This window comes from Atta colombica, unplaced genomic scaffold (genome assembly GCF_001594045.1).
Source record: "Atta colombica isolate Treedump-2 unplaced genomic scaffold, Acol1.0 scaffold125, whole genome shotgun sequence".
Taxonomy (NCBI): Eukaryota; Metazoa; Arthropoda; class Insecta; order Hymenoptera; family Formicidae; genus Atta; species Atta colombica.
Genome location: NW_017259212.1, coordinates 2,039,860 through 2,052,135, shown reverse-complemented (window position 1 = coordinate 2,052,135; position 12,276 = coordinate 2,039,860). Strand labels below are relative to the sequence as shown.

General features: G+C 30.2%; 1 protein-coding gene across 1 annotated transcript in view; it reads right to left on the bottom strand.

Annotated features, from left to right (window-relative positions):
- Positions 1-12,276, bottom strand: part of LOC108694800 (nucleolysin TIAR-like) — a 165,334-nt gene that overhangs the window by 7,888 nt on the left and 145,170 nt on the right. Inside the window, 1 exon segment of the mRNA XM_018204468.1 lies at positions 2,846-3,026. Within this exon segment, the coding sequence (XP_018059957.1) occupies positions 2,846-3,026 (181 nt within the window).

Genomic DNA, 12,276 nt, shown 5'->3' with positions numbered 1-12,276 from the left:
GACATAATTTTTCTTATTATTGATTATAGAAATTATAATATCTTTCAAAATAAAAATTTGTATGTATTTATTTATCATTATTACTTTATTTTATATAAAATATTTTAAAAATACAATACCATACAATTCAATTTAGAAAAAACTGATTGAAAATTGATTAAAATAAAAATAATTATACATTTTTGTTCAATTTTGGAAATTTTTATTACATTATTATGCAAATGAATTGAATACTTGAATATTTCAAGCATCAAAAATAAGTAAAAAGTTGTGCATTATTATATATATAATATCTAGGAATACCTAATTCCAAGAATACGTAAATTCAAGTATGACTTAATTAAAAATTATAACATATGACAATAATATATTAAATTTTTGTCCTAGATTTTTTATAAGATAATAAAAAGCTTCGGTAATTAACGAACTTTGATTATATAATCAGTGAAATGGTTTCAAGGGTTTCATACTAAAGTTCCGTTTAATTCCGTTTAATTCTTCACGAGAATTGGCCTTAAGTGTTCTTTGTGGAGTCTGGTGATCGATAAATCATTTTGTAATTTAAATGGTGATAGAGTAAAACGACTTTTAATTACGACAATTCATTAAGATATAGAAAAATAATTCGTGAATTTTACATTCATTTCGTGAATTTTACATTCATTTACTAAAAGAAAAACTTGTGAGAGAGGAGTAAAATTTGCATATATTTTTTATGTAACAAAAACAGATGAATATTTGAAATTATTTTAAACATATTGTTTTAAACATATTATTTTAAAAATATTGTTTCAGATTGTTTGAAATAACATAGACTACTAAATAAACTAGTAAGAAGTCTGTGCATTTTTATGTTAAAACTATATTTAAAAGAAGATTGGTTTTGAATTAGAAGAACAATGTCAATTTTAACTAAACTATTTTCGTAAAATTATATTAGACTGCGCAAAAAAATTAATGAATAATCAATGCGAACTGTGAACTACAAATCCGCAAATATCATGCTAACTTTATAATAAAAAAAGAATAATTAGAGCAGATTTATTATTCTCCATGACAAAAGGTATAACAAAATAATTAGCATATTTCGCTCGTAGTAATATGATTCTATGTTTAATCGATTAGTATAAACTTTTTTTTTTAATTGGTTATTTAGTTGTCACAAAAAATTACAACTTACAATTAATAATTATATATGTTCATGCATAACCACATTGTTTTTATAAAAATATAAGCTTATATTTAAATCAAATTTAAAGTTAAATTTAATGAGTGTAACTTCATTTAGCAAACGTTGACTAACATTTTTTTCTTTTAAAAGCTTAGGCAACAAGCACACATCATTTCGACATCAAATATTAGATATGTTTGTACTAATAACGACAAATAACAAAAAAAAAGTTATTTCATTATTATTCGATTATCTTATCATCATATTTTGTCATAATTATGACGTAACATATATTTCGGATTTTGAACTGTAATACTTCATTTTACATTGATATTAAAACTTAAAAGTATAAGTTTTTCTTTTAATTATCGTTTCCTGTTTATTCATATATATTTATTTAATATATTTTAAAATCCGTCTTAAATGTAATAATTTGCAAAGTTCGTTCCAACGGAATTTTGTGTGCAATCGTGATTAATACTGCTGCGTAGTAAGCATCATTGTAATAATATCAATCTAAGATTATTTATTCAATATTCAACTAAATAATAACATAAAACAAATATGATATTCCTGATGATATAATTCCTGATGAAAAATCATTTTGTCATATTTAATGATTATTAATTATTGTTCTTAATTAAATAATAATAATTATAAAAAATAATAATTATAATTAAATAAGTAATCCTACTATGTTCAAAATCGAGACATAAGACGTCATAAAAACATAATTAAATAATTTAACATTTTTTAAACATCATTTAAGACATCTTCACACGTCTTATGTTCTAATTGTGAATGCATGCTGTCTAAATATTAATCGAATATTAATATCTTAGTTCTTTTTAAACATGCTCTCTTTACAAGTGTCTAAACAAGTATCGAAAAAATATAGATGCTATTTTGCACATGTAAAAATCGATGAAAATATGAAAACTATATTTTATTTATTTATTATATTTATTGTATTTATTGTATTTATTTATGAAAAAAAATTTTAACTATATGTTTCATTTTTTTGACAATAATTATTAAATTGTTCTGTCATAAGTATATTTCTATTAACTTTTAAATAATTAAGCGATTACAGCATTCCACGCATAATTATCTTGTTTTGAGAAAGGAAAATAAAAAGTATATTTTTCAGAAGTCTAAAAAGTATAAAGTTCATTATTTTTACATCCTTCTATCTTCTAATCTATTTCATAAGAGTGTAATTATTATAAATTCAGCTTTATACATATATTAAAAATATGACTGTAAAAATAAAATTCTTTTAGGGTGTCCTGAGTACTTTGTCTACTTAAAAATTAAATATTTATAGATAATCACAAAAATTTCTCGTACAATCACAAAAGTAAACACTGCTAAATGAGTGACTGCAGTAAATTTTTCTCAAGTACCTTTTCGATCATATATATATCATCATTTTATCATATAATATCTTATTTATGACATATCTTATTAGGTCATTTTCATATTTTGAAAACGTCAATTAATGACTTTAATAATAATCAATGAATAACTAAAATCTATTGTCCAATTACGTGTCTGTTATTTAGAGTAATTTCCTCAATAATACCGATTTATTTAAGCATGAAAGCAGGCTTTGAAATATTTATATATTGCAAACATATTTTAATAAAAATATTATAAAATACACATATTTACCTGATAAAAGCATAACCTTTGTCCTTAAATACTCGAATTTCTTGGATGGATCCGAAGGGTGAGAAAGTTTTCTGCATGAGTTCTTCTGTTAAACCATTGGTCAAACCGCCGCAGTATACCGTGCAGTTGGTCGGACTACTTTGATTGTAAACTTCATCGAACGTCAACGGCTTTGCATTCGCTGTGAGACAAAAAAAATGACAAACTTTAAACTTTATTTAATTATATAATCCGTTGCGAAGTCTAAGAAAACTGGTTTAAGTGTTAATAATCGCAGCTATGGCGATAATTCCTGAATATTAATTGTTACGTGTCTTTCTTAATGCAGAATATAAATTTATAATGACAGAGAATATTAAATATATGAAATTCTTATATATTGCTATGTAATATAAAAAAATATGTAATGTAAAATATGTAATGTAAAAAAATAGTTTAAAAACAGTTTATTACGAAAGCTCAATTATGGCTTAAGCTAACGAGTTTTATACTGTGAATTTTTAGATTACGTTTGCTACAAGTTGTTGATGTTGATTCTGTTTACACCAGGAGATTAATTACTCTTAGCAAATATAAAATTCAAAATTGTGTAGAGAAGTTTAATAAGTATAATTTAGATATACAACGTCCACTATATTACAAGCTGTTTTAATCGACGTGAATGTAACAATTTTTCTCAATTGCGCTTAATTCAAAACTCTATCAATTACATATTAAATCAAAATTCTGAAAATGGGATGCTATATTCAGATATTACTATGCATCAAATATTAGTTACAATTTTGTAAAATTACAATAAAATATTCCGTGATCAGGGAAATGTTTCGAGAAATATTAGCTGCTGTATCTTATTGAGGCATTTATTTTGTTATCAATCAGTGACACACAATCACGCATAATTCTTGCTCGTTTGCAGTCATGATTGGCATATAAAGAATGAGCAATGTTGAAGAGTTACGCAGGTATTCATCAAAAAACGATCAGCGCACGATGTAATGATTATTCCGTTTGCGGCATCAAACAACAATCGGATACAATCCCGACAGCGATATAAGAAACAACACGCACGTGGGACCTTAGGAAAGTCATTATTGAAAGTCTACTTCCCCCAACGCGATAGATCTCTCATATATCCTTTACCTCTTCTCTTACCTCCTCTCCCCTTCTTTCCCGCGGTATTACTTTTACTGATACTACGAAAGAGGTCAACCGGGTTTCACGGTATAGTTGGGACGCGAGAGCAGCTCGAGATATCGAACGCCAATGCCAAAGAGGTTGAATCCCGTCAGCTAAGTTTACGATCGTATGGGGGCTTAACCTATACGGCAGAAGCAGGCTACGGGTGTAAACGCGACCGGTAAACCACGGCCTGTAATTGCCTCGTTCAGGGATGGAAGGTTCTCAGAACGGCAGAACGTCCCGTTAAGAACTTACCGAGGGACGTTCTCTTCTTTTCTCAAAGCTCGGCATTATCTCTTTATTGTCTGGTGAACGTTATTCTCAGTATTCCCGGAATGTCGGCGCAGCTTGCTCGCCTCCGTCGCCGCTACCGCCTATGGTCGGCTTTAAAAAATTTTGTTTGTTCTAGAATGCTTATTTCGCAAAAAGAGAGATTGAAATATCTGCACTTCTGGTACTTGCGAAGTTTTGGTACTGTGAACTTTTTACGGTTCTATCTTTTTTGATCGCCGATCGTTTCGCAAGTTAATAACTGATAATTATTATACGACAAAATGTAACGAATTAATGCGTTATCGCGACACGGTAGTTAATTAGTGCGATATCATTTTTTACGAATCATATGATTGCTAAATCTGTTCATTACGAAGAAAATATTTTCAGAGTAAATCAAAAATTTCTCCAAGCATTTCTAATGTATAATTATCAAATATAATAAATACTCTTTATTTTCTTTTATCAAAAGAAATTAAATTACTAAATATAAGAATCTTGTAATTTATGTTGTTTTATTTGATTATAAAACAATACAATAAAAATACAATAAATGGACATTCATATCATTGGGCTTAAACATTTATTACAGACATAGATTGTATACTATTTTTGCTATTACTATTATATATTATAGCTTCATTATTAATATTCATAATAGTTGAATTAAGAATTATACACATTATATACATCATATTGTGAATGTGTAGGTATATATATATAATTTTATAATTAGCAAGCAATTTTATATCAAGATGCAGATAAATCATATCATCATACAAAAAAGATATGTGTACGATCTATCTGTACGTCTAACTGCTGTTTATAATCCTACTCAGAACATGCAAAATTTTTCGTAATATTACGATCGAATAAATTTTTCAATTACAAAAAATTCAATCCCTTAAAAAATATTAATTATCATGTTTATTGCCAGATATCTGAAAATATAATTTTGATTCTGATAAGATAAGTAAATTGAAGTTCGTGAATAAATAATTTCGACAAAAAGCTCAGAAAAGCTATTTTTGAACATATAAATATATAATAATTGTTTTATAAATAATTTATTCTAGCACAGAATGATTATAATGTGTATACACGACACGATATTTTAAAATGATGCTAGATCTATCTACTTCATATCCTCTTTTTAGAACTATAATAAATTGCCTTTAGCAGAATATTAATTTTATATTGGATTTTAAGCGACACGAGAAGCTGTCACTGCTTTTCTGTCAATACTTGTCCGCTATGAACGTAGTTTTCAAGATTTAAGAGAGAGCGAGAGGAGGAATCGAGATTCAAGATATCGGGGATCGATTGGAAGAATTGCTCCCAACGTTTTGAAACGGTTATATCAAGAATATCTGGTTGAAAAATTGAAGAGCTATTGTAAATCTATGGCGATGGTTTTCGTACGGAGCGGATTCCATGAAAGAGAAAAAAAAGATTTCAAAGAAAGCTTGCGGAGATGAAGTTGATTCAGACATGGAATGATACTGGATGAAAGAACAACTATACAATCGTATTTTTATTGAAATTTATCACGTTGAGTTTTTGATTGATTCTGATGTGATACATAATGTACAGTAATATATTCAAATGAAAATCAGGATAAACAGTATCATCTATAATGTATAAAATCGTTATCTGTCGATTTATATTTACATCATTAGGTACACATAAGTAGCGGTATCAGTTCGATGTAAGCTCCAATCAAAATCAGTTAGTCACAAATGTATTATGGGAAATGTAATGTAATTTTTCAAAAAATAAATTTCTCATATATTCGTATACATATTAATGACAACTTTTATTGTTATTTAAAATATGTAAAATAAAATTAAAAAGAATACAATAATAAAAACAAGAGATACTTCTATTTAACTCAAAATTTTTTGACAAAAAAGTAATTGATGAAATTTGATATTTTATTCTATTTTTTTAAGTAATAAAATTGATAAATTTTAAAATTCTGATGTAGAAATGCCACAGAATTAAAAAAAAATGATTCTCAGATATAATTGGACTTGCTCTTTCGAACGCTGGCTTTATTTCCCCTCTGCGAATTCTTAGTACTTTAATCGAAATATTCCTCTCTCTCTCTCTCTCTCTCTCTCTCTCTCTCTCTCTTTCTCTTCGAGATTGGGCTACTATACCGATTCAAACTGATTTGATTCCATTGAGTGTGCGATATTCCAATTTAACCCCTCAGGCATGATTTTCTCGACGTTTCCATTTTAAGTGGTCGACTCATGCGTCGTATGCGCTAAGGTCTTAATACGTACCCTAACGTGATTGCACGATCCTGAAAATGTTATTTATCGACGTATTATAGTCACAGTCGATAGAGTCACACGTCGTCGATATGTTTAAAGTTCGACGTTTTCGAGAGCTGCGTTTGCAGAAATTACGTGTCAGTTTACGCGGCAATAAAAGTAAGTAACTACTTTCGAGTATTGAGCGTAGCAATATTACAGGGACTAAAAATTTTCTCTGCAGAAATATCTTATAAATTTTCATCGACTAATAATCCATATTAAAATATTGCGGATCAAACAAGAATTTGGTACCGACAAGAAAATATCCAAATTCGCTGGTTTTGTCAAGTCACTTTCGCTCTTTGCAAATGATCCGTGATTTATGATCCCTCGGACGTACCCCTGATCAAAGATCCGCCATTACGGAAACAGCCTGTAGTTCTAGATTCGGCTCATTAGGCAGCTGATTACGTGGACGTGCCTAAATCGAAGTTCTATACGTCAGATCAATGGCGGCTCCGGCGTATTCCCGTGAAACTTTATTCTTATCTAGCGGGAACCACTTGGCGATCGAATAACTAGATTTATCGCGCGAATCTAGTAACTTTTTACTTCACTGAATTTCCGATAACTTGCCGCTCCCGAGAACCGGGAGATGAAAGATCAACAAGAAATTCGGGGGTAAACTCGAAATTTTCTACCGACCGCGTCGAAGTCTGGACGCGCTAGTTCTGACCTTAGATAAAAAAAAGGTACAGAACACTGAAGAGAGAAGAGAAAAAAGGAAGGACGGCTTTAGACCTCCGCAATATCTCCTTGCTCTTTCTTTCTCCCGAAAGGGAAGTTTCCACTTTTCTCCGTTTTATGGCGGATGGAATCTCCAGTGGTCGACGATAGAATCCGAATGTACGTATCTCGTGCCCTCTTAAATAACGCGGGTACTTGAAGTTTCGTTGGCACTGGTCACCCTAGCAGCGCGCCAATATTCGTCCCGACTAAATTCATGGTAGCGGGTACTAAGTGGACACTGGCTGTCCCCGTGGCTATTCTCCTTTTTCTTATTCTCGGACATCCGTGGACATCTGAATAATCAATGCTCGAACTGACGCTGCATTTGTAACTTTCTAGTGGTTTATGTAAATCAGGACGAACTGAGCGGAATGGGTAGTTCCTTAGTTGCCGTCGCACGAATACTTTGTCCATTTCCTATTTGGATTATTGTTGCATTATCCATAACAAAAGTGTATTTAAGTCATTGTATTATGTTAAATTCGTGCCCGGATATACGTGATAGATTAGAGTCTAGTGATATTAGATTCTTAAAAAAAAAGATGCAGGCAAAAATTGTAATATGTATGTAAAAATTTCAGAATTAATTTCTTATGTATTTATTGCAATTATTTGCCTTGTATTATCTTATTAAATTATATTTTCATGTTTACTTGTTAGAACCTTCTCCCAACAAATATTAACATTATAGCGGAGAACATGATGGGAAAGTATTGAATGAGAAATTGTGCACATATATAAAGGTGCACATGAACTAAGAAAAATTGCATGTAGTACAAGAAAGTAATGAAATGCGAAATATGCGAAGTATGAATGGGGGTATTACGGATAAAATTTGATGGAGAAATGTTGTGCATACAATCACCGACTCCATTTCTCTTATAAGAAATCTGAGCACTGATTCACTCGGATGATAATAACCAAATTACATAAAAATATCGATAAGAGTGAAAAATTAAATAATGAGGAATATGAAAAATAGAGTAAAAAGAGTGAAGGAAGATTCGATTTTCTTTTACCTTGCTCACTGTACAATTCCCCTCTCATTCTCTTCTTACCGTATCTCTCTCTCTTTGTCGTATTCCTTTTTATTATCATTTTCATTCAATTTAGAATATTTTAAGTCCGATAAGACTTTTCAAACAAGGGGAAGTATACGAGCATGCATATTAAAGCCAATGTATACAAATTGTATTGTAAAATGTTACGACATAAAAAAAATACTTTTAACAATATTAGAACGATGTTACTACATACGCATATACGTGCATATGTTCCGAGGTGCGCACTCGGTATACATGTATGTACGTACATAAAAGACCATCATACAAGTCTACCAATTTAGTTGAATACCACTAGTTATACTATAAACAGCAGTTCACTCGCTCGTAATTTTAGTTTTCAAATAGATAACGAAAAATATTTTCGACAGCAGGATACGAATAGAAATATTTTTTCACGAATAAAAATTATAGAATATATTTGGATGTACCATGTGATATATTTATAATGCTACATTTACTGTTTCATTTTAAGCGCTTATTAATGTGACATGTTCAAAAAAATATAGACGAAAGAGAGAACGGCTGTGTATGTACGAAGAAAAATTGGAGCGATAAAATATTACTTTAAATCAACGCATAATTAGTGTCGAAATGACAGCTGTTATTCCCCCGGTTGATCTATTGTAATATTTTACAGCTACAGTGATATATAGCAGTGCTGATATTTTTCTCCACAATGTATACAAGTATGAAGAGTGAAAGTGGAAAGATAAGAGAATGATTAATTATAATAGTAATAAATACAACATAGATAAGTAATATAATAATAATGTTAAAGGTATTTGAAAGGTTGCAAAGTATAATTATTTAAAAAGAGGTAAGAAGTAAGAAAAAAGTATGAAACATATTTTTAATAAAGGGTAAATTAGATAACGTTCGTAGCTAACTTGCTTTGATTGTAATACACTTACACACTTGTCTATGTTCACACCACCTCTCTCTTTCTCTTTCTCTCTTTTCTTTGCTATTGGCCTTAATTCTTGATGTATCATCCTCCTGCAAAATATCCGTGTTAAAACGACACGTGCAAAAAAAATAATGCAGCGACGATTCGTATGGAATATAAACCTACAGAATTGATTATTATCAATGTTGACAATTTTCTGCGATATTACAGTAAACAATCTTGCACGTAATAATTTTTAATTAAGCATAGTATTCCAATAATTGATTAATTTTTGTTGTTCTATAATACGTATTATGTTAAGTTAAAAAAAGATTTCTAAGCTCTCGATGTTTAATCTTTCAAATGGAAGTTTCGTTGTAATCGGATAGTTAGAAAAAATATTGAGAGATTTAGTGAAGGTTTCGCTCAATGATAAATGAGCCAAGCCGAGTTGACGTTAGATTTGTACACCGAAGAACTCGATACAGGTATTAGTCAAGCGTAAATTCGCGATACAATAAGGTACATGAAGAATGGCGGAGCAAATGCTTTCGATCATGAGGGCTTTGTACAAATGTGCTACATTAAATGAAGTCTCCTTTGAATGGATTTTCTCCTTTCTTCTTATCCCACTCGCTTACCATTGTGACGATAGTTTGTACATCCTTATGCCACTACGGTACTAACGACAATTTAATGGATCTCCTCATAATGACAAAAACTGGATATTTCCTGACCAGTCTCCTATCTTTCAAGATTACGCTATAAACTGTACGATGCGTCTTTTTATGGATAGATATAACCGTATATCGACGCACGATGAGATTGCGTATAAGTTATAACTTTTACTATCTACTTAAGTGTATAGTGTTATAATGATAGATATTATCTTCAATTAAGTTTTAATTAAGTCAAGCTCGATTAAATTAATTTTGAGTTTATAAGCATGAATTCAAAATTAATATATTACAAGATATTTTTATATATAATGTACTTTATATAACATTATTAATATATTATAAATCACATTATTTTACATATGTCATAATATCATCATTAATAATTGAAATTGATAAATGAATTAAACAGTTTTTAAATTGTACATATAATTTTAAATAGAATAAAACAAGTTTTTAGTTATGTAATATAATGAAATACTGCATTATGTAATATAATGAAAATTGCATTTGTAATTAAATGTTTTATTTCAAACTACTTAAATAAGTTGAATTATATATAAAAAATATATAGAGTGAATCTCGAGACTCGAATAAATTATGATCATGCAAAGTTAATAGCAAGTTTTTCATATTCGGAAGTACGAATTTGCATAAATCGAAGTTTCATACAAAGACACATAATATATTTGTTGCAAGTGCATATACCACGTTAAAGTCTATACCTTCAAGTACAATCTAACAGTAAACACAGACGCGTGTTCTCCACAGGGACATTATCGGGACTAATAAACCTGCGAGTTAAACCACGGCTGCCATACTTTGCCAAGAAAGCTGAGTAACCGTGGCCGTTAAAGTTTCCGTATAATCTTAGGATAGGCGGTTTCGTTCTGAGGAAAAGCTTTACTTTGAACTCCATGCTCACATTGAAGTTTGAACAACATCCAAATCTATGCGAAAGGGTTACTTGGTTATTATTTATAACTCTTGTTTTGTACTCTTGCTATATCTCTATCACAATTATTGTACATATAGTCATGTCGGTATCTTTCTCGTTTACATAAATTTCTATTTGCATTATTATGCTACTTAAGTACTATTATTAATGGAGGTTATTTAAGTTTCACATTTTCCTTTATATTCAATTTATATTGTAATTTGTGATACGTTTTATTTTGATAACTGAGAAACATTCTGATGAACAGTCTGGATGCTTTAATCCTTTTTAAATTTCATTTTTTACATTATTATTTACTTCAAGATGATGGCCTAGCCAAATAATTATGTTGCATATATTTTTATAATTTTTGATAAATGTATATAAAATATACACAAAATAAGAATGTAAGAAATTATAATCACATTGTTAATATTCAATATACTATTAAGTGAAAATTTTTACAAAAGTAACCGTTTAAATAAAAAATAAAAGCGCGATGAGAAATACGGATTTCTAATCGAGATGTTTTCGTCGTATTCAATCACTGTGATATTCGGCGCTCGAGTTAGTCTCTAGAATCGAGTCTCGCTTGGTACTTCGTGCTTCTCTACTCTGGTTCGTTCGTTCTCCCCGAGTCGGGCCAAGCCAAGATTTGTAGTCGCCGCATAAATTCGAGCTTTCTCCCTTCTCAGACTTGTCCTAATAGATTGGCGGCCCCGATAAAGACGTCCAATACGTACGTGTGCATTTAGACACTCTTGGTTTCTGGATCCATAATACTTAATTTGAATCAATTTGTCTTAATAAGTTATTTTATTGCTAAATATTTCCAGAAGTCTATTGGTCTGCGTATAAATCATGGTTTATGATTGCTCATCCGGAATCGTGCAATTAGAAGTGTGGAATATATACAACCTCGATACATACAGGTAAATTGTCGCTATACACTGCAGCTACGATGCAGTGTGGTATTGAAGAGGAAAGCGATTTTACGTCTTTCAATCGAAATAACGCTTGTAACTGTAATATACGGCAATCTAATGGAATTAATAATTTCATTAAATTTTTTTGTTTAGACACTTATGTGTTTGCATACAAGCATAAAAGATACGAGGTTCGATATCTTTTCAGTGCACGTTTTTTGCGAATTACTTTCCTATTTGATCAATGTGGAGAATCATCCTATTAGATGAACTGTCTCGATAATCTACCATGTGAGTTTTTTGCGAGGATCGAGGACCGAATGTATAAACGATGCAAGGAATACAATCGAAAATAAGTAAACGTAAAGGTGAGCTGTTTTAGATTAAGCCGAGAGAGAGAGAGAGAGAGAGAGAGAGAGAGAGAGAGAGAGAGAGA